Consider the following 21,958-nt stretch of genomic DNA (forward strand, 5'->3'; position numbering starts at 1 on the left):
ACTGGCTGGGCTTCTGCGGCGAGCCCTGGTAGGGAGCTAGGGGACAGGAGGGTTGGTGGGCTCCAGGAAGCAGCCAACGCCCTGAGTCTACACCAGGCTCCCCCTCGACCTTGACATTCTAGTGTGTCTGGACACCTGAAGGGTCATACTGAGATTCCCCAAATGGCATGTTCCTGCTTCTCACCCCCTGCCATGCACCATCCTAAGGGGCTCCAAAGGGTTACCTCGCTGGAACCCCAGAGCTGAGGCTTCCCCAAAGCTACTAAAGTGTCCGTTTCTAGTATCTTCCCAAGTGATCACCCTGAAATCCCGCATGTCATCTCCCCTAGAAATGAGGGGTCCCTCCAAGACAACCTGGAGGATTCCCCAGAGCTTGGCGTTCTTGGGGATCCGAAATGGTTATCACCCTGGGCTTTCAAAACTTCACCCTGAGATTCCCTCAACATACGATTCTCTTGGCCCCAGTTCCTGGAGAATGCCCCCTCCTCACAGGTGGAGCCGCCCTCACCTTCTCCTTTGGTCACAGGCTCCTTGCCAGTGGGACTAGGATCGGTGCCCCGGGCCACAGACTCAGCATCCCGCTCCAGCATCTTGCTGGCCCAGAAACCTAGAGGGAGGGCCTAGGGTGGGATAGGGGGCGACGCCGGTGTTTATCAGGCTGTTGGGGGAAGGGCTGAGAGCCTAACAAGGGTCAGTATGTTTAGGAGCAGGGTCTATTTAAGTCTGGGGTCCTATAAGGCGAGGGTGGGCGGAGCCTAAGGGCACAATGGGCGGGGTTATGCAAACGACCCAGAAGCAGTCTATTTGGAACTTAGCCTCAGCGTTTGAGCCTTCGAGCGGAGTGGGCGGGGCCTCTATAACTAACTCCCAGCCGCCCCAGAGCGCGGAGCAGGCGGGGCCTATGTCCAGAGTGGGCGGAACCGGCCGAGGAACCTAAGACGGGGATGGGTGGAGCTATACTAATAAGACCCAAAGTCGGTTGCTCAGCAACTCTGTCCCAGGGGAGGGGCCTACGAGCTCAGTGGGCGGGATTCACATCGAAGGGGTAGCTTTACCCGGCTCTTGGCTTAGTCTCAGTCCATTGACGCCGCGTGAACTGCCTTCTTCTTGTCACTAAATTTCAACCCCTGCGTGGAGCTGGAACCGTGGAGGGTAGAGGGGAGACCTGGAGGAAGACACAGAAAGAGCGTGGCTCGTGTGTTGCGACTCAGAGACCCCCTAATGGACTTCTCCCTCGAGGTCCCAAACATCCGAGCCTCCACGCACCCCTTGGGATCATGGCATTCGGGCACCAATGCACTCTCCCAAGGCTCAGGCGCCCATGCAGCCCCTCCAGAACCTATGCATCAGGACCCTCCCCCGTTCCGGGAGTTCTGGCGATCAGCACCCCCAGTCTACTTCCCGAAGACCCTGGCGTCTGTGCCCGGACCGCTGCCCCCTCACCTGCGGGCGGCTCCTCCCTGGGGGCGGGGCTCCGGGCCCCTCCCTCGGGGGCCGCGGCCACTGCGGCGCTGCCTTCGGACTCTGCACCGCCCGGCGCGCGCCCTGAGATGGGAGGGCAGGGGAGGGAGCGCGCGCTAGCTGCTGGGCCCAGCCTCATTTCCATTCCCTCCTCCTCCGCCGGGCCGGTGCGGGCGTTAGTTCGCATGCGCGGTCCGGCCCGCGGAGGCTGCAGCGGGGGAGACGGGATGGAAGGAGGGGGTGGGTGCGCAAGGCAAGCCAGTTGGTGAGCAATACCGGCTGAGGGACCGGAGGAAAGTGTGCCGAGGCTTGCAGGGCCTACGGTGGCTGACTGGAGTCAAGCACGTGCAGGAGTTAACACGGGGAAACCTAACTCAAGAGATTTCTGAGACAACTTCCCTTTCGTATGTCCCCGTTCTTTTCGAGAATTCCGCTCGGAGCTTGAGTTCCGTCTCCCGAATCAGTTTCAAGAGCCCGCTGCCTATTCTACCCCTCAAGGCACTAGCAAGGAAAGGCTAGCTGTTTCCTCGAGAGAGGGAGGGAGCGGGACGGGTTCAGAGCGAGCTGATGCCCAGTAAAAGTCACGTTATTTGCACAGCGCCCGGCACTCTTCGCTGCTGGGTGATTCTGGATTCTCCGCCCCTCCCACCCTAATGCTACGACCCTGGGGCCGGGAGGGCGGCGGTCTCCAGGTGCCCGGGCCCCCTTGTTCCCTGCTGGAGCTCCTGGTGCCAGGCCCGGGGTGGCTTGCTTGGCACCCTTCCCCCGGGAAGTGATGGTGCACCTTCCCGCCCCGTACAGGAATGACTGTGAAGTGCCCATAAACCACCCCCGCATGGGTGGGTCTTCAGTCTGATAATCCACAAGGTCTGGCGAACCCTGGGAGCCGTGGGAGTTATACGGAAGGATTATTTGGGCTCATTTCCCCACTCACTCCTCCCAGATGATTTTGAAGCTATATACCAGACCTCATATCCCATAAAAATCTTTTTATTACACTTGGTTTGTTTCAGTCAGTACTTAAACAAGACCCACAAGTTGAATTTGTTTGCTTTGACTTTTCAGTGTCTTCACTGACATTTTAAAAGGTTCACTGGTTGCTGCATGGAAAATGGATTACAGGGAGGTGGAGTGGAAGACAGAAGCCAGTGAGGCGGCTGTTATATATTAATTATATTAGTAATTATTTAAAAGTACTATGATAATTATATGATAATTATATTATTATATGATATCGATAATTATATTATATGATAATTATGTTATTAATTACAGCATCTGATATATGTCAGAAGCTGTCTTGAGTGTTTTATATACGTTCATTCATTTAATGCTGACAGCAGTTTTTCAAGAGGAGACGCTACTATCATCTCCATTGTACAGAGATAAAAATGAGGCAGTAAGACTTATCCAAGGTCACTCAGCCAGGAAATAGCAGGGCCAGGATTTGAACACTTGCAGCCTGACCCTGGAATCCATGTAATTTGCATCTATGCTTTGCTGCCTCTTTGACTGGGGCAGAGGGCGTGATGAGGGAAAAGTGGTCTGGTTGGAGAGGTTAATTCATCAGGGCTTAGTAATGAATTGGGAGGAAGTAGCAAGAGGAGGAAGGAGTCACGGATGACGATGAAATAGTGATAGCCACCTCCCTGAGAGCACAACACCTGAGCAATTGTTCTGTGCCAGGTCCTCTCCCAAACTCTTTGTATGTGTGAACTCATTGGATCTTTTCTTTTTTTAATTGAAGTATAGTTGCTGACAATACTATATAAATCACACGTGTAAAATCTAGTGACTCACAATTTATAAAGGTTATACTCCTTTATAGTTATTATAAAATGTTGGCTATGTTCCCCTGTTTTAAGATATATCCTTGTAGCTTATTTTATACCTAGTAGTTTGTACCTCTTAACCTCTTACCCCTATCTTGCCCTCCCTCCCCACACTGGACCCACTAGTTTGTTCTCTATATCTGTGAGTCTGCTTCTTTTTTGTTATATTTACTCGTTTGTTGTATTTTTCAGATTCCACATATAAGTGACATCATACAGTATTTGTCTTTCTTTGTCTGACTTATTTCACTTAGCATAATGCCCTCCAAGTCCATCCATGTTGCTGCAAATGGAAAAATTTCATTCTTTTTTTATGGCTGAGTAGTATTCCATTGTATATATATACCACCTCTTCTTTACCCATTCATGTGATGGACACTTAGGTTGCTTCCGTATCTTGGCAATTGTAAATAATGCTGCTCTGAACATTGGGGTATGTGTATCTTTTTTTTTTTTTTCTTTTTTGGCTGTGCAGCATGTGGGATCTTAGTTCCCCGCCCAGGGATTGAACCCGTGTCCCCTTCAGTGGAAGCTCAGGAACATTGGGGTATGTGTATCTTTTTTTTTTTTTCTTTTTTGGCTGTGCAGCATGTGGGATCTTAGTTCCCCGACCAGGGATTGAACCCGTGTCCCCTTCAGTGGAAGCTCAGAGTCTTAACCACTGGACCGCCAGGGAAGTCCCCGCATGTATCTTTTCTTAGATCTTCACAGTGAGGGAGGAACTATTTTTAACCACAATTTACAGATGAAAAAAGAGAAGCCCAGAAGAGTTTAGTTTTGAGCCTGAGGTCACACATTTGGGAAGGGTGATACCAGTTTCTAACTCTTAGGATAATTCGCAGCTGACTCTACAAAATCCCCAGAGGGTGTGCACGTCTTCAAGGGACAAGTAAGCGTCTACCAATCCTGCAGAAACAATTAGGAATGGGCCCCAGGGTGGAGAGGTCTTATTTGGGGGACCCTCACAGTAAAGTGTGCCTCAGAGTCCCTGTTTTCCTGGCTTCTCTCTCCCCTGAGCTCCAGGCAATCCCTGCACCTCTCCTTGTTTTAGCCCTGATGTCTGCACCTCTTTCCCCCACCCACCAGACCAACCAGACTGAGGACTCACCTCTGGGTCTCCAGTTTCGCTCAGCTTGAGCCAGACATTCAGGAGACCTCAATGTGAGGAATAACTGAACCAAGTTCTCTCCTTGAGTCTGAGCTTTTCTTTCTGCCTGTTTCTCCCCTCTCTTGGTGTTTCCCTGTTCTGAGAGATTCTGTCCTTCTCCCTGTACATTTCTCCCCTCTCTAATGCTCCCTGCTCCCCACATCTCTTCCCACCTCCACGATCTCCTGGAATCTTCGAGTGTATCTAAGTGACCATATTTCTTTGACAGACACCCCATTTCAATTCTGTATCTCCCAATGTATCTCTGAAAGTCTCTCCAGATCTCTCTCTCTCTCTCTTTGTTATCACTGAGTCTCAGCATCTTCCTTGTCTCTGAGTGGCTCCCTGAGTCTCTCCCCTGATAAAGCCCACCAGGAATATACTAGAAGTCTGGCAAAGTTGGGTTTTATTGATTTGCTGTAGCTAAGGGTAGAGGACTGCAGAGGGAGTACTGGCTGTTTCCCCAAACAGAGGGAGAGTCACAGTCTTCCCTTGGTATCCACAGGGGGTTAGTTCCGGGACCCCCATGGATACCAAAATTGGCAAATGTGCAAGTCCCTTATATCGAATGGTGTGGCACAGTTGGCCTTCTGTATCTGTGACAAAGTGACTTAGATCCTCCAGACAAGAGTGGGATGCCCTACTCTCACTACTGATATGATTCCAAAGAGCAAGCTTTCAGACAGCCCATGACTAGACATTGTCTCAACTCTAGGTCCTTGGTGTAAATGAACAAAAGCCATTTTTAGAGGTTCACATTCCAAGAGAAGCCAAATGATCCCCAACCTGATTTTACAAGATATCGTGGAAAATTATTTTTTTTAATGATTTCTTCCTGGGAAGATATAAACATTCCTGGTAAAATACTTAAGTGATTTTAAAATAAAGTTTAATGGGATAATCTCTTGTTCTGGGACCAGGCACTCAACCAACAGCCCCTCAAGACACTAATGACATTGAACCAAACGTTTTTTTCTTTGTAACAATGAAGGTCCAACCACCTGCTTTTCCTATAAAATGGCCCTGGGGCTATGAGTGTATTGGGGTCTCTTGTTGGGTTTCTCCTTCTCCAGGGAGAGAAGTCTGTGCTTCTCCCAGTGTGTCTCCCTCGCCCTTTGAGTGTCTCCCTGTTCTTTGTTTCTCTGGTTTTTTAAAAAATTAATTTTTATTTTATATTGGAGTATAGTTGATTTACAATGTGGTGTTAGTTTCAGGTGCACAGCAAAGGGATTCAGTTATACATATGCACACATCCATTCTTTTTCAGATTCTTCTCCCATATAGGTTTTTACAAAATATTGAGTAGAGTTCCCTGTGCTATGCAGTAGGACCTTGTTGTTTATCTATTTGATATATAGCAGTATGCATATGTTAACCCCAAACTCCTAATTCATCCCACCCCACCCCCACCTTTCCCCTTTGGTAACCATGAATTTGTTTTTGAAGTCTGTTTCTGTTTTGTAAATAAGTTCATCTGTATCATTTTTAAGAGTCCACATATAAGTGATGTCATATGATATTTGTCTTTCTCTGTCTGACTTCCTTCGCTTAGTATGATAATCTCTAGGTCCATCCATGTCGCTGCAAATGGCATTATTTCATTCTTTTTTATGGCTGAGTAATATTCCATTGTATATATATATATCACATCTTCTTTATCCGTTCCTCCATCGATGAACATTTAGGTTGCTTCCGTGTCCTGGCTACTGTAAAGAGTGCTGCTGTGAACATTGGGGTGCATGTATCTTTTCAAATTATAGTTTTGTCCAGATATATGCCCAGGAGTGGGATTGCTGGATCATATGGTAGCTCTAGGTTTAGTTTTTTAAGGAACCTCCATGCTGTTCTCCATAGTGGCTGTACCAGTTTACATTCCCACCAGCCTTTAGGAGGGTTCCCTTTTCTCCACACTCTCTCCAGCATCGTTTGTAGACTTTTGGACGATGGCCATTCTGACTGGTGTGAGGTGATTGTTCCTTGTTCCTCTGAGTCTTCCCGTCTTCTCCGTCTCTAAAGTCTCCCCATCGGTCCTCAGCCTGGTTCTGCTCCGCTCCGCTCCGCCCCGCCCCGCCCCGCCCTCGGCCCCAGGCACTTGTGGCCCCTTTAAGGCGGGCCCCGCCCATGCCCCCGCCCCGCCCCGCCCCGCCCCTCCGGGGTTCAACCTTGGGTGCGTTCGGCTTCCGCGGGCACCGCTCCGTCTCCTGCCTCGGGCGCGATGGCGGGGTCTGCACTGAGGGTCGCTGGGCGGCAGCTCAGTCAATACAGCGAGTCTGGAGCCCCCATCCTCCTACGGCAGGTTCGCAGTGGCTGGACCGGGGAGCGAGATTACTGGATCCTGGGTGGCGGCAGGGGCGGAACTCCCGGGTCCTTTAAATCCGGAGAGATACCCGGGCCCTGACGCCTGGGTCTTTGCGGAAAGGGGTGTAGGGCTAGACTCTTGCGTCCTTTAAAGGGGAGTGATCTGGGTTCCAGATCTGGGACCCCGATCTGGGCTTCGGGCTGGACTCTTGCTTCCATTACGGAAGAGAATGACGGGGACCCAGGTTTGGGGATGGATGAAAGTTGGGACTCATTGGTTCCGACGGAGTAAGGTGCTGGGGTCCCAGACTCCTGACTCCGGGCAGGGGGATTCCTGTAATGGCTGCTAACTTGAAGGCGCTGTCACGTGGAACCTCTTAAGCCTCAGCATCCTGAACTGATAGAATTAAACAAATACCGCTTTCTTTGAAACCTTCAGCCTTTAAGAACCAGTCACCTCAAGATCTCAGCATCGTGATCTTAGTTTCAACACAGTTGTTCCCAGTCCTCTTTTCATTGCTTTTGGTGCTGCCTGTTGTTGAAGCAGTAGAAGCCAGAGATGCAATCGCTCTCGTTCTCAGTATTACAGGCATTTATGCTTGTTTGGGGGTATATGCACAAAGGAGAAATGGACAGATGTGACTTTGAAGGACCTCCTGAATCAAACCTTGCCCTGAAAACCTTTGTGCTGTTGAGGTTCAGAACCGAGTTTTGGTGTCTGAAAGTTCCCAAGAAACAGTAAATAGGGTAGTTTCATAGTCTTGGTTTCCCTATAAATAGGAACAAATTGATATACTATATTAAATGGAAAACAAAACGTTTTCTTCACAACAAATAATGCACTGAAAAATGCCATCTGTAATTTGCATTTGCTAGTTAGAAAGAAGGTCAAAGAAGTGAGAAGGCTGAACTTTGCAAAAGTTATATTTCATAGTTTAAGAATTCTCAATAGGAAGAAGAAAACTCTTGCCCAGAATCCTAGGAAACTGCCACTGTTTAGTTATAATCACTGCCTCCTGCATCACTGAGGAGTCTTTTCTCCATATTTTTAATGGATTTTTGTTTCGTTATCTCCCAAGTTAATATTGTACCTAGATATTAAATACAGTTGGTCAAAAATTAAAATTTATCTCTTGGTGGGGGAAAAAGTTTAGAAAATGTATTCGTTGTACCTAACGTTGAAATGGAGAAAAGATTTAATGTAAAAAAATACTTTATAGTGACATTGAAATGGAGAAGAGATTTAATGTTTAACGAAAACAAAAAAATTTTTATATTAACGGGTAACATCTCCATGGTGAGAAGTACTATATTAAATATAAACCCATTAAGTAAAAAAAAAAGGGGGGGGGGGACAGGGGCTTCTGCTTCTGGATCTTAGGAAGAGAATGGAGTTGAGGCCTGGACTCCTGGGTCCACAGTAAGGGGGGGTCTGAATCTGTGCTCTCACTTGTCCCCACCCCCTTTCCAGATGTTTGAGCCTAAGAGCTGCACCTACACTTACCTCCTGGGTGACAGAGAGTCCAGAGAGGCCGTTCTGATCGACCCGGTTCTGGAGACAGCGCATCGGGATGCCCAGTTGGTCAAGGAACTGGGGCTACAGCTGCTGTATGCTGGTCCGTTTGGGGGCCGGGCTGCTGGGCCTGAGGGCGCGGGACTGTAGCGTGGAGTGGGAAGCTAGGACCGGGACTCCTGGGTCTGAGGGAGGAGGGGGCTGGGGGCTGGGAATCCTGCGTCCTCTCTGTGCCCTCCTGGACCTGGCTCTCCTCTCTCTCCCAGTGAATACCCACTGCCATGCGGACCACATTACCGGCTCCGGGCTGCTCCGGTCCCTACTCCCCGGCTGCCAGTCTGTCATCTCCCGCCTTAGTGGGGCCCAGGCTGACATGCACATCGAAGATGGAGACCCCATCCGCTTCGGGCGCTTCGTGAGTTGGATGCTGGGTCCCCGAGAGGGTGGTGGCCTGGAGTTTTTGGACTAAAGGGAAGAGGGGCTTGGGGGCCTGGACTCCTGATCCCTGAGTTTCTGTCTCAGGGAGAAGGGTGCCATAAACCCAGGTGAAAAACTGAGCCAAGAGGCTCTGGGCAGATGTGTCTCTGGCCCATCCCTTTAAGTCAACAACATCTATGGCGTTTCCTATAACCTTGGGGCAACTCCTTTGGCCTGGAGTCTCATAAAATTTGACTGGGAGCTGGAATTACAAGGTCATGGCTGAGGGAGAGACCCAGCCCTCTCTTCCCAGAGCCACCGTTGGAGGAAGGCGCATGCAGTTGCCCAGAGCCGGGACTAGGGTGAGGCAAGAGAGGAATCCAGGGCGCAACATTTAAGGGGGCGCTCATTCTCAGGGTGGTGCAAAGGCAAGGCTGGCACCTTCTAGTGGGCGCCTCCTTAAATGTTGCTCCCTATAGGAGCCTGCTTGCCTCACCCTAACCCCAGCCCTGCTATTGCCTCACACAGGAATGGTCTGAAGGTTCCTACCTCCTCTCCTTTCTTTGCCCCAAGCAGAACCAGCAGGTTTCTGGCCAGAAGTCCAACCCAGGGTAATACGATGGGTGAGGAGGGTGCTAGGGTTGCCCTCAGAGGGAGGGGAAACAGCTGGCAGGACGTTTTCCTGATCAAAGTTGCTAAAGACTTAGAGAGTTTGGCTGGCTTTGGGGACAGAATGTCACTTGGACTTGACCTCCAAGTTAGAGGGTTTTGCTAAATGAGGCCAGTTAAACTGAGTCAGATGGTTTGGGGAAATAAAGGCTGTGGGTGGGATCAGAGGATTTAGCTCCACTGGTTACAGCCTCTTTATTTCAAGCCTTTTTCTGGAAGCAGATAAAAAAGAAAATGCATTGTACATTTAGGTACACTGTACATAATAAGCAGGTGCTAACAAGCATTTCTTGGGTTGAGAAGCCTTAGAGGTGTTAGAAATGGTTGGAGTTTTGTGTCAAGAAGAGCCCTTTGTTAAACTGGATGAGTGATGTTTTCAATGAATCAACATGGAAGGGCTTAGCTGTGGAAGATTTAGCTTTAGTGCTTGGGTTATTTATTTATTTATTTTTGGCTGCCTTGGGTCGTTGGGTCTTCCTTGCTGCACGTGGGCTTTCTCTTGTTGCGTCGAGCAGGGGCTTCTCTTGTCGCGGAGCACAGGCTCTAGGTGCGTGGTCTTCAGTAGTTGCAGCACGTGGGCACGTGGGCTACTAACCACTAACCTACTTTCTGTCTCTATAGATCTGTCTATTCTGTACATTGCATAGAAATATGGTATCATACTATACGTGGTCTTTGTGACTGGCTTTTTTTTTTTTTTTTTTGCCGTACGCGGGCCTCTCACTGTTGTGGCCTCTCCCGCTGCGGAGCACAGGCTCCAGACGCGCAGGCTCAGCGGCCATGGCTCACGGGCCCAGCCGCTCTGCAGCACGTGGGATCCTCCCAGACCCGGGCACGAACCCGCGTCCCCTGCATCGGCAGGCGGACTCTCAACCACTGCGCCACCAGGGAAGCCCTTTGTGACTGGCTTTTGCCACTGACCGTAATGTTTTCAAAGTTCATCCATGTTGTAACATGTATCAGTGTTTCATTTCTTTTTATTGCTGAATAATATTCCGTTGTATGGATATATCACATTTTATTTATTCATTCATCGGTGGATGGACATTTGAATTGCTTCCACTTTTGGCTCTTATGAATTATGCCACTATGAATATTCACGTGCAAGTTTTTGTGTGGATGTATGTTTTCATCTCTCTTGGGTATATACTTAGGATGGAATTACTGGATCATATGATAACTCTGTTTAACAATTTGAGGAACTGCCAAACTGCTATCAAAAACTGTTATCCGGGGGCTTCCCTGGTGGTGCAGTGGTTGAGAGTCCGCCTGCCGATGCAGGGGACACGGGTTCGTGCCCCGGTCCGGGAAGATCCCACATGCCGCAGAGCGGCTGGGCCCATGAGCCATGGCCGCTGAGCCTGCGCGTCCAGAGCCTGTGCTCCGCAATGGGAGAGGCCACAACAGTGAGAGGCCCGCGTACCGCAAAAAAAACAAAAAAAACCTGTTATCCAAAGTGGCTATACCATTTTATGTTCCCATAACCAGTTGTGTGAGGGTTCCAGTCCCTCTACATCCTTGTTACCACTTGTTATTATCTGTCTTTATGATTGTTCAGCATTTTGTTTGGTTTTCATCCGAGTTCTTTATAAACCTTTGGAGATGGGCACTTTTTTTCCCCTCTCATTTTCCTCCTCCCACTTACAAATTTTGAATTGTAACATGCATATTATACAGTAAAAGGGGCATGTATTACACATGTACAGCTTGGTAAATTTTTTTTTTTTTTTTGGTGGTATGCAGGCCTCTCACCGTTGTGGCCTCTCCCGTTGTGGAGCACAGGCTCCGGACGCGCAGGCTCAGCGGCCATGGCTCACAGGCCCAGCCGCTCCGCGGCATGCGGGATCCTCCCGGACCGGGGCACGAACCCGTGTCCCCTTCATCGGCAGGCGGACTCTCAACCACTGCGCCACCAGGGAAGCTCCCCAGCTTGGTAAATTTTAACATATGTCTAGACTTGAGTATCCACCACCCAGATCGAGATCCAGAACATGCCCATCGCCCCAGAACTCCTCCTTGTCCCTCTTCCTGGCCATTGACAGCTCCACCAAGAGACCGTTCTTCTGACTTACTTAATCATAGATTAGTTCTGCCTGTTCTGGACCTTATAAGCAGAAACCAGTGTGTACTCTTATGTCTGCTTCTTTCACTCTACCTACTATTGTATATAATTGTAGTTCTTTCCTTTTTTGCTGTATAGCAGTGGTTGGCCAACTTTTTCTGTAAAGGACCAGATGGTAAATATTTTCAGTTTTGCAGGCCATATGGTCCCTGTTGTAACTACTTAATTTTCCTATTGGTGTGAAAGCATCTACAGACAATGAATGCATGAATAAGCATGGCTGGGCTCCAGTAAAACTTTATTTATGGCCACTGAAAATTTAATTTCAATAATTTTCATGTGGCATGAAATGTCATTCTTATAAAAGCAGATGGCAGGCCAAATTTGGTGCACCGACCATAGTTTGCCAACCCCTGACGTAGAGCATTTCACTGTGTGAATTGATGACAATTTATATCCATTCTCCTTTTGATGGTTGATTCTAGTCTGGGGCTATTATGAATAATGCTACTCTGAAGATTCTTGTACAAATCTCTTGGTGGACATTACCCTCAATTCCAGGAGTGGGCTTGCCGAGTCTTAGAACTGACACATATTTAACTTTAGCAGAAACTGCCACACAGCTTTTTTTTTTTTAATATACAAATTTATTGATTTTATTTATTTATTTTTGGCTGTGTTGGGTCTTCGTTGCTGGGCGCGGGCTTTCTCTAGTTGCGGCGAGCGGGGGCTACTCTCCATTGCGGTGCACGGGCTTCTCATTGCAGTGGCTTCTCTTGTTGCGGAGCACGGGCTCTAGGCACGCGGGCTTCAGTAGTTGTGGCATGTGGGCTCCGTAGTTGTGGCTCGCGGGCTCTAGAGCACAGGCTCAGTAGTTGTGGCGCATGGGCTTAGTTGCTCCGCGGCATGTGGGATCTTCCCGGACCAGGGCTCGAACCCGTGTCCCCTGCACTGGCAGGCGGATTCTTAACCACTGTGCCACCAGGGAAGCCCCAAACAGCTTTTTGAACTGGTTTTACATTTTATATTCACAGTGAGCCAAGTTTGTATGGTTTCACTGTAGAATGGATTTACTGTTTTAATAAGCAACGATTGAGATTTGAGCATTCTAGTTCCCAAGAGGGTTGGCGGATTCCGAAAGTTAGTGTTGCCTGTTAAATACAGCGATATAGAGGGGGTGCTGCTCCCCAGGATTCCTTAACCCTCTTAAACATTATGGAGGGCCCTGAAAAGCTTTTGTTTACCTGGGTTCTATCAAGCAATATTTACTGTATTAGTTACATGTCAATTATATCTCAATTTTAAAAAGAAATGGGAAATTCCCTGGTGATCCAGTGGTTAGGACTCTGTGCTTTCACTGTGGAGGGCCTGGGTTCAATCCCTGGTCAGGGAACTAAGATCCCACAAGCTGCGCGGTGAGGCTAAAAAAAAAAGAAATAAAAAATAAGTATTTAGATACGCAAAACATATTTACTGTATCACAAGTTGAAACGGAGACTTTTTTTTTATTAATTTATTTTTTTACATCTTTATTGGAGTATAATTGCTTTACAATGGTGTGTTAGTTTCTGCTTTATAACAAAGTGAATCAGTTATACCTATACATATGTTCCCATATCTCATCCCTCTTGCGTCTCCCTCCCTCCCCCACTCCCTATCCCACCCCTCCAGGCGGTCACAAAGCACCGAGCTGATCTCCCTGTGCTATGCGGCTGCTTCCCACTAGCTATCTATCTACCTTACGTTTGGTAGTGTATATATGTCCATGCCTCTCTCTCGCTTTGTCACAGCTTACCCTTCGCCCTCCCCATATCCCCAAGTCCATCCTCTAGTAGGTCTGTGTCTTTATTCCTGTGAGACTTTTCTTAAAACACAAGAGTACACAAGCACACATTCCATCAGCTGTCAGAGCGATGACATCATCACGAGTCATGGAGCTTCTGGGAAAACTGCACTGAACTCTCAGGGGAGAATGAGAGTGAGAAAGGGCAAAAGACCTCTTCACACTATTATGAAAATTGTTTCGATCTTGCAGACCCTCAGGGTTCCCTCGACTACACCACTTGGAGAACCATTCTTTTTACAAGATCTTTGTCACATCTAACGACATAGACAATAATTCTTAAATAGTTCTGAAATCCAGCCCATGTTCAAATTTCTCCAAGTGCTTAGGAATCATTTTTACAGCTGCTTATATGAACCAGGACCCGATGGAGGTTCACACATGGCATTTGGCTGTTAGGTCTATTTAGTCTCTTTTAATCTAGAACAGTTTCATACCCTTTCTGCCCCATGACATTGACTTTTGAAGCTCCCAGCCTGTTGTCTTGCAGAATAGCCCACTTTCTGGATGTGTCTGCTTGTTTCCTCCTGGTGTTACTTAACTTGTTCTTTGAAAACTTCTCTTTGCTGTTCACTGAAGTAGATTGCAGATATATCTGTATTGGATGATAATAATAATAAATAACTTAATAATAGTTAACAAATACTGAGTGTTTTGTTTCTCACTTAGCATTGTGAGAAAGTGCATTTTCTCAGCATGTATCTCACACAGTTTTCAGAATCAAATATCATTTCCTGGGAGCAGGGAGAGGTGGGACCCGTGGCTAGTGTTGGGGTGTGTGCCCCGTTTATGGAGGACACCCACTAGGGAATGTAGTCTGTCTACTGTAAAGGCTTTTTTTTTTTTTTTTAATTAGAAGCTGCAAATATACATTTTTGAAAACTCTTCCAAATGTTAAGGGGTAACAAATTCAGACTTTTCATAACTACTGAGCAGTCCAAACAAAACATTGCTATGGCTGAACCTGGTTCTTGAGCCTCCACTGTGTCTTTTCTGACAGATAGATCTAATTTTAAAACATTATTATTTTTATAATATAGCAATTATTGTGGTGGGTTTTTTTTTTTTTTTGGCTGCATCACGCAGCTCATGGGATCTTAGTTCCCTGACCAGGGATTGAACCTGGGCCTATGGCAGTGAGAGCTTGGAGTCCTAACCACTGGACCGCCAGGGAATTCCCTGGGCATTTTTAAAATGCTTTACATACATGAAATAATTTAATCTTTATAATAGCCCTATGAAGTGGTGACAGTTATTATGCCCATTTTACAAATGAACAGAGAAGCCCAGAGAGGTGAAGTAACTTGCCCAAGGTCACACAGCTAGTAATAGCAGAGCCAAAATTAGAACCCATGTCACCCGGCTCCAGAGACTGCTCCTAACCACTAATCCATGTGCCCTCACCAAGAGAGAAATATTTTACCTCTGGATTCAGCACTGAAACCTCAGCTTCATGAAATACCACTTACCCTTCCTGTGTACCGGGCACACTGAGATTTCCCACTTTATCCCACTCCTCCCCACTCCACTCTTTATGTCTAGCCCACTTTTTTTTTTTTGCTCATGGTTACGTCCGTGAGAGTCATCCATATTGTCGCATATAGTTATAGTTTGTTCATTCTCATCCTGTGCCTCAGTTTCCTCATCTGTAGAACGGGGACAGGAGTGGTACTTACCTCATAAGGATGCGTGTGGCCTGAATGAGTTCCGTCATGTAAAGTGCTTAGAAGAGAGCCTGGTACAGGAAAAAGGGTAATGAGTGCCAGGCTTCTAAAGAGTAGGTAGATCGGACTGATGGGAGAAGAGGAAATTGCAGGGGCAAAGAGGTGTGGAGAAGTGTGCTATTTTCTGGAAATGACTCTGGGGTTCAGAGTAGCTGGGGAAAGAAGGATGTTATAGGACATGGGGCTGGAAAAGTGAGCAGGTACCAGAGCAGGGGCTGAGGAGCTGGAACTCTGCCCTGGGGGCAGTGGAAGCTGGGGAAGGGTTTTGAGCAGAGAGGGACAAAATTGGATCTGGGTGATAGAAAACCTCCCTCAGGGTCATGTAGGAGGTGGATTAGAGGCTGGTAGGCCAGGGAGGATGCTGTCAGTTGGCCCAAGCAGGAGAGGCCTGAGATGGGCAGGATTATGGGGGTTGATAGAGGGTAAATTCTAGATATTCTAGAGAAGGGAAAGATAAACAGGGAGGCTGATAATCAGCAAAGCCACTTGAGACACAGACTCAGTCACTAAGGGCCTGGGGGATCTTGATCTATGTGGCAAGCTGGATTGTGTTCAATTGATATTAAAATTTTGTTCAATTTATACACATAAGACAATTATATATACCATATACCATTGACTTTTGAACAACCTAGGAAGTTAGGGGCACTGACCCTCCCCACATTCAAAAATTGGGGTATATTGGGCTTCCCTGGTGGCGCAGTGGTTGAGAGTCTGCCTGCCGCTGCAGGGGACGGGGGTTCGTGCCCCAGTCCGGGAAGATCCCATATGCCGCAGAGCGGCTGGGCCTGTGAGCCACGGCCGCTGAGCCTGCGCGTCCGGAGCCTGTGCTCCGCAATGGGAGAGGCCACAACAGTGAGAGGCCCGCATACCACACACACACAAAAAATTGTGGTATATCTTCCAGTTGGTCCTTCTATCTGCGGTTCCTCTGCATCCACAGATTCACCAAACCAGATCGTGTAGTACAGTAGTATTTACTACTGAAAAAAATCTGTCTATATGTCGACTTGCACAGTTCAAACCTGTGTTACTCAAAGGTCAACTGTATATACTCTAACTACTGGTTGTTTACAACTGACGTCCTTCTGATTGGCCAATACCCATGCCATAACTATGGTTAAATATTTTGAACATTACTCCTGAATATCCATCCCCCTTTTTAGTTCAAAAGACTCCCATGCTTTTTGTTTAAAAAAAAAAATTCAGAGAGTATGGAAACATACAAAATAAAAAGTGAAAGATCATCCCTCTACTACAAAAAGGTAATGTTAATTTTGGGGGCCAGGGGATGTGATTTTTCCCACAAGATTTTGCAAGATTTGTGATTTTGCTTTGCACTTGTTTTGCATTGCCCATATATTTCTATTATAGATGAGCTAGGAAGCTGTTTGGCAGAAAGTAACGGAAAAACCCATACAGTGGCTTAAATAAATAGTTTATTTTTCTCCTATAACAGGAAATTTGGAAGAATGTAGCTATTCTCTTCGATTTGGCAGCACCATCATTTGTGGGATTCTCTTGGCTTTTTTTTCTTCATGGTTGCAAGATGGCTGTTGCAGCTCCAGCCATCACACCTTGTGTTCAGAGCCAGATGAAGTGGAAAGGGCAGGTGCCAGTCCCTTTTATCAGGAAGGGAAAAGCTTTCCCAGAAATCCTCAGGAGACTTATTGAGATCTCATTGGCCAGAGGACTGTGCCAGAGGCCACCCAAGCTGTTAGGGAGGCTGGGAAAGTGCTTGGCGGGGCACACTGATGCCCCAGACCAAATTGGAGATCTGTGAGTGGGGAAGGTTAGAATGGATATTGGGTGTCGAAACAGAGTCTGCACATGGTGTCCTTCAACAATTAGCAGATGACTGACCTGGACGAGGATGCTAATTGGTGGGAGGGGCCTCTATTAGGAGAGGAGGAGTGATATGTGAGTGGGAACTAATCTTTTAAGTGATTGTTAGATCATTGGGATAAAAATTTTTCTGACAGTTGCTTCCCTGAACTGAGCATGGGAATTTAGATAATCGGGGTTCCCTGGATGGTGTTTTTGTGTTCATGTGTCAGGGGTTCTTAACCGCAGAGTCTTTTTTTATATATATATAAATTTATTTATTATTTATTTATTTATGGCTGCATTGGGTCTTTGTTGCTGCTGCAGGGGGTTTTCTCTAGTTGCGGCCAGCGGGGGCTGCTCTTCGTTGTGGAGCGCGGACTTCTCACTGCGGTGGCTTCTCTTATTGTGGAGCACAGGCTCTAGACGTGGGCTTCAGTAGTTGTGGCACGCGGGCTCAGTAGTTGTGGCACACAGGCTTAGTTGCTCCATGGCATGTGGGAATTTTTCCAGACCAGGGCTCGAACCCGTGTCCCCTGCATTGGCAGGCGGATTCTTAACCTCTGCGCCACCAGGGAAACCCGACCACAGAGTCTTAGAAGTGACTTTGAGGAGTCAGAAAGTATGTGCATTTACGATGTTGCTAGACGCTGCTAAGCTGTCCTCTAAAATGGCTATACTGAGTTGTACTCACATCCCAGGGGATGAAAGGGTTTGCCTCAAGCACCCTAAGCAACTCTGACAACTGCCAATCTGTTAGGTGAAAAATAGGGCTTTTAGATATCTCCTTCCCTTCCTTTCTTTTAAGGAAGATCAAACATCTTATCAGATGTTTTTTGACTATTTGTTCCCTCTACCATGAATTGCCTGGTTTTTTCTTTTGCCCATTTTTCTTTGGGGGTTCTTATTGATACTTAGGGGCTGTTTATATATTATGACTATTCACACTTTTTAATACTCTCTTATACATGTGCTAATGTTGTCTCTGAGTTTTTTCGTCTTGTCACTCTGATTTTTGTCTTTTTCTGTAATGAAGTTAAACTATGTGGTCACATCTGTTCCTGTTTTTCCTTGTGGCCTCTGAATTTCCTATCATGCTTAGAAAAACCATTTCTACCTCAAGATTTTATATATATAAATATATATGTATTTATAGATATATATATTCTTCTATATTTCCTTCTAGAATTTTTTGGGTTTTCTATGTTTAGATCTTTCGTTTATCGTGAATTTTGTGTTTTATTTTTTATTATAAAATGACATGTTTTAAAAATACATAAATAAATAAAATGACACGTTTACTGTAAAAAAAAGATAATACAGGAAAAGCCTAAAGAAAAAAAATATTTTGAGTTAATGAGTAAATTTTTTTTTAAGAGATGACATTGTATAAGTTGCTTTGTAACCTGTTTTTTGCACTTACGGGATAGTAAATATCCTTTCCTGCCATTAAATGTTTGTGTATAGCATCATCGAATTTTATTTCATTGACAATTTGAAATGACTGTTTAGCATTCCATATTTATATTAGTGTGCTTATCTTTTTCTTACTGATTTATACGATCTGTTTGTACATAAAGTACACTGACTACTAGGTGGTCTATTTGTGTTACAAATATATTTTGCCACCATGTTGATTCCCTTTAAGTTTTGTTTACGATGTTGTTGCCATTCAGAAACATCAAGTGTATTTAAATTCAAACCATTGATCTTTCCCTTAATGATTTATGACTTTTGGGATGGATGTTCTTCTCTAACCAGAGATCATGTATTTATTTGTATTTTTGTTGTTGTCACTGTTTTATGATTTTATTTTCTTGCTTTAAGTTTTTAATTTTGGGGGAGTTTACTCTGGAGTGAGGTTTAAGTCCGGGATCTAACTTCAGTATTTTTTTTATCAAAAAGAGGTTATCTAGATGTGACCCTGGGATGGGATGGGGTGGGGGGCTTCTGAGGCCAGTTTCACCATGAGAGTAAAGCCACAGCCTTATTGGTGACTCTTTGTACTCTCCTTCTCTTCCAGGCCTTAGAGACCCGGGCCAGCCCGGGCCACACCCCAGGCTGTGTCACCTTCGTCTTGGATGACCACAGCATGGCCTTCACTGGAGATACCCTGCTTATCCGAGGGTGTGGGCGGACAGACTTCCAGCAAGGTCACAGGCCCCTTTCCCCAGCCCGAGATCTTAGTATGGTTATATGGGTGCCAGGGTTTTAAGTGTCAGCTGCAAGAATGAATGGATGGATGAATGTTAGACTTTTAGGGGGTCAGGATTAGATTCAAGGAGTTTAGTGCCGGAGTGGAGGAGAGTTGGGTTCAGAGGTTAGTGGTTGGGGGACAGTTAGAGTCAAGAGTGTGTGTTAGTTATCTATTGCTGTAAAGCAAATCACCCCAGAACTTAGTGGCTTAAAACAATGATTAACATCATCTCACACAGGTTTTGAGAGTTAGGACTCTGGGAGAAGCTTAACTGGATGGTTCTTGCTCAGGATCTTATGTGAGGTTGCAACCAAGCTGCTGGCCAGGGCTGACTGAAGGCTTGACTGGGGCTGGAGGATCCACTTCCAAGGTGGCTCACTGACGTGGCCAGTGAGCTCTTGCTGGTTGTTGGCAGGAGGCCTCAGTTCCTCACAATGCAGACTTCTCCATAGGGCTGCTTGAGTGTCTTCATGACATGGCAGCTGGATTGTCCCAGAGGGAACAATCAGAGAGACAGACAGACAGAAGACCTAATTTTTTTTTTTTTAATGAGCTTGTCTCAGAAGTTAAACTCTGTTAGTTCTGCCATATCCTATTTATTAAATGCAAGTCACTTAGTCCAGACCACTAAGTCAAGGCAAGGGGAATTATGTGTCACATTTTCAAGAGAAGAGTTTAAAAGTGTTCATGGGCATATTTTTAACCCCCCATAAGGGGTTTAGCTGGTGCAGGGAGGGATGTGGAGTTTGATTCAGGGGTTTAGCTGCTGGGGGAAGTTAGATTTGGCAATTTAACTGCTAGAAGGTTGCTAGATTCAGTGGTTTAATTGCTAGGAGGTGGTGTTACATTTGGGGTTTAGCTGCTGGGGGCAATTAGATTAAGGGGTTTCGCTGTGGGAAGGGTGTTTATTTTCACAATATCAGGGTATGAGATTTGAGTATGTGTGTGAATGTGAGGTGGACACTAGATTGGGAGGATTTAGCTGCCTTGCAGGAGGCCAGCAAGGCTGGACGAGAGAGAAGAGACAGAGCCACAGCGAGCTGAGCTGGCCATGGGTAACCAGATCCCCAGGCTGCCTCTTTCTTCCTCTTTCCTTATCTCTCCATCTTGGTCTCTATCTTTTTCTCTCTGAGGCTCCTAATCTTCCATTTATCCATCCCCAACACAGTCATGAGATCGAAAGATTTAGGCTGAAAGGAAAGGTGGCAGAACGTTCCAGAGAGGTTTGTCCCTGTCCCAACGTAGGACTCAGAGCTTCTTGTCAGAACCATGGCTCTATCCTCCTCTTTGGCCTAATGTCTTCAGTTTCTTATCTTCCCATCCACTTTCCCTGCCCAGAATCCTTTCTTGGCATCCCCAGAGTGAGGGAATTTGGTGCTTCAGGGTCATATCCTAACCTTGTTTACAGTCATGCTGGATTCTCACCACTTCCCAATTCTTTGCATATGCTGTTCCACCTGCCTAGAATGCCCTTCCCTCTCCTTCTCTACCCAATCAAAGGACTACTGGCAGAAAATGAGGGAGACGGTTTAGCTACAGTGATTTTTATCCTCTCCTTTTCCTGAAGGGAAGGGATTTGGGAGTTCCTCTCATCCTGTTGCTCCACTGACCTCTGAGTTTTCCCTCCCCAGGCTGTGCTAAGACCTTGTATCACTCAGTTCATGAAAAGATCTTCACACTTCCAGGAGACTGTCTGATCTACCCTGCTCATGATTACCATGGTGAGGGCTTCCTGGAGGAGGTGTGGGATTTACATAACTTACTATTTGAGAGGGAGCACCAAACTGCTGTGGCTTGCAGACTACAATTCCCAGGAACTCCTCTGGCCAAAAAGATCAAGTGCTTAGGTGTACTGAGTGTGGATGTAGAAACTACAATGCCTAGGATCTAGAAGGCATAGGCTTTCCTGGGACTTCCTTATAGAACTTAGGGAACTGTGGGAAACTACATTTCCCATAGTGCCCATTGAGGTGGGAAAGCAATCTGTTAGTCCTGAGCCAGAAAGGCACCCTGAGGCCTCCTGGGAAATGTAGTTCTGGGAGGCCCAAGGCACTGGACGGCTCAACATTCCTCCCCCTCTCTTGGCCACTAGGACTCACAGTATCCACTGTGGAGGAGGAGCGGACTCTAAACCCTCGGCTCACCCTCAGCTGTGAGGAGTTTGTCAAGGTCATGAGCAAACTGAACTTGCCCAAACCTCAGCAGATAGGTGAGCAGTTGCGGGGGAGGAGGGTGCTGAGGTCTGGATTCCTGGGTCTGAGGGAGAAGGTGCTGGGGATCTGGACTCCTGGGTCTGAGGGATGGACGGGCCTCCGGGCCAGAACTCTAGTTTCCCAAAGAAGGACTATTAGGATTTCTGGGTCCCCAGTGGGGGCATAGAGAGAGCGGGAGGGTCTGCCTGGGCCCCTTGGTTTCACCCTTAGCTTCTTCCTTTCAGACTTTGCTGTTCCAGCTAACATGCGCTGTGGGATCCAGACACCCCCTTCCTGACTCTCAGGTGCTCATATCCAGTTAATAATGCACTAGGTGGGGTGAGGGGCGCAGTGCCATCACCAGAGCCTCTCTTATCTTCCCCTCCCTTACCAGACTCTCAAGCTTCTTAAATAAAAAAAATATATATATATTTTTTTCCCTCTGAATCTGACTTCTGTTTTCTGGGGGACCCAATGGGTTTCTGGGCTGAGATGCCTGTGGTTAGTTGTGGTCCCTGGATAGGCCAGGGAGCAAGGCCGCGTAAAGGTCCTGGGAGCCTGGAAGGAGATTTTCTAACTCATAAGATAGAAGCAAACAGATATCTGGGGCAGGGTTCCTCAGCTCCTTGGATTAGAACAGTCTTAAGTTAAACTACTTGCCCCATGAGACCCAGAATAAGGTACTTCACTTCTCCAAGCCTCAGTTTCCTCATTTGTAAAATGGGGATAATAGTAATAATAATTGGGTGTTGTGATGATCCAGTGAGTCCATATGTATG

The 21,958-nt window shown here is 46.8% G+C and overlaps 3 protein-coding genes across 4 annotated transcripts in view; 2 read left to right on the forward strand and 1 right to left on the reverse strand.

Annotated features, from left to right (window-relative positions):
• Positions 1-1,530, reverse strand: part of ZNF575 (zinc finger protein 575) — a 6,643-nt gene extending 5,113 nt beyond the window's left edge. The window contains exons 1-4 of one of the 2 annotated variants that reach the window (XM_024768828.1): positions 1,444-1,530; positions 1,056-1,165; positions 509-620; positions 2-36 (exon numbers count right to left, since the gene is read on the reverse strand). In XM_024768828.1, coding sequence (XP_024624596.1) covers positions 2-36; positions 509-590 — 117 coding nt within the window. In that variant the 5' untranslated portion in view covers positions 591-620; positions 1,056-1,165; positions 1,444-1,530. The remainder of the gene's footprint in view (position 1; positions 37-508; positions 621-1,055; positions 1,166-1,443) is intronic. The other variant, XR_003006343.1, reaches the window with a different exon arrangement.
• A 5,068-nt stretch (positions 1,531-6,598) lies between these two features.
• ETHE1 (ETHE1 persulfide dioxygenase) lies at positions 6,599-21,622 on the forward strand. The gene is made up of 7 exons (XM_024768827.1): positions 6,599-6,736; positions 8,210-8,354; positions 8,518-8,666; positions 18,814-18,943; positions 20,619-20,708; positions 21,080-21,196; positions 21,425-21,622. The coding sequence occupies exons 1-7, from the start codon at positions 6,656-6,658 to the stop codon at positions 21,475-21,477; spliced, it is 765 nt and encodes a 254-aa protein (XP_024624595.1). The 5' UTR covers positions 6,599-6,655; the 3' UTR covers positions 21,478-21,622.
• Positions 6,996-7,380, forward strand: LOC112415288 (small integral membrane protein 30-like). Its single transcript, XM_024768210.1, has 2 exons — positions 6,996-7,074; positions 7,178-7,380. Exons 1-2 carry the CDS (start codon positions 6,996-6,998, stop codon positions 7,378-7,380), a joined length of 282 nt encoding a protein of 93 aa, XP_024623978.1.
• Positions 21,623-21,958: the final 336 nt, after the last annotated feature.

This window comes from Neophocaena asiaeorientalis, unplaced genomic scaffold (genome assembly GCF_003031525.2).
Source record: "Neophocaena asiaeorientalis asiaeorientalis breed wild unplaced genomic scaffold, Neophocaena_asiaeorientalis_V1.1 scaffold629, whole genome shotgun sequence".
Lineage (NCBI taxonomy): Eukaryota > Metazoa > Chordata > Mammalia > Artiodactyla > Phocoenidae > Neophocaena > Neophocaena asiaeorientalis.

What these genes read in the sequence shown, in the direction of transcription:
- LOC112415288 (XM_024768210.1), top strand. Translation starts at nt 6,996, where the DNA reads ATGAAAGTTGGGACTCATTGGTTCCGACGGAGTAAGGTGCTGGGGTCC. An exon ending in CTCCGGGCAGGGGGATTCCT is followed by an intron (nt 7,075 to 7,177) that starts GTAATGGCTGCT and finishes TGAAACCTTCAG; the next exon opens with CCTTTAAGAACCAGTCACCT.
- ETHE1 (XM_024768827.1), top strand. Translation starts at nt 6,656, where the DNA reads ATGGCGGGGTCTGCACTGAGGGTCGCTGGGCGGCAGCTCAGTCAATAC. An exon ending in CCCTGCTCATGATTACCATG is followed by an intron (nt 20,709 to 21,079) that starts GTGAGGGCTTCC and finishes CTTGGCCACTAG; the next exon opens with GACTCACAGTATCCACTGTG. An exon ending in GCCCAAACCTCAGCAGATAG is followed by an intron (nt 21,197 to 21,424) that starts GTGAGCAGTTGC and finishes TCTTCCTTTCAG; the next exon opens with ACTTTGCTGTTCCAGCTAAC.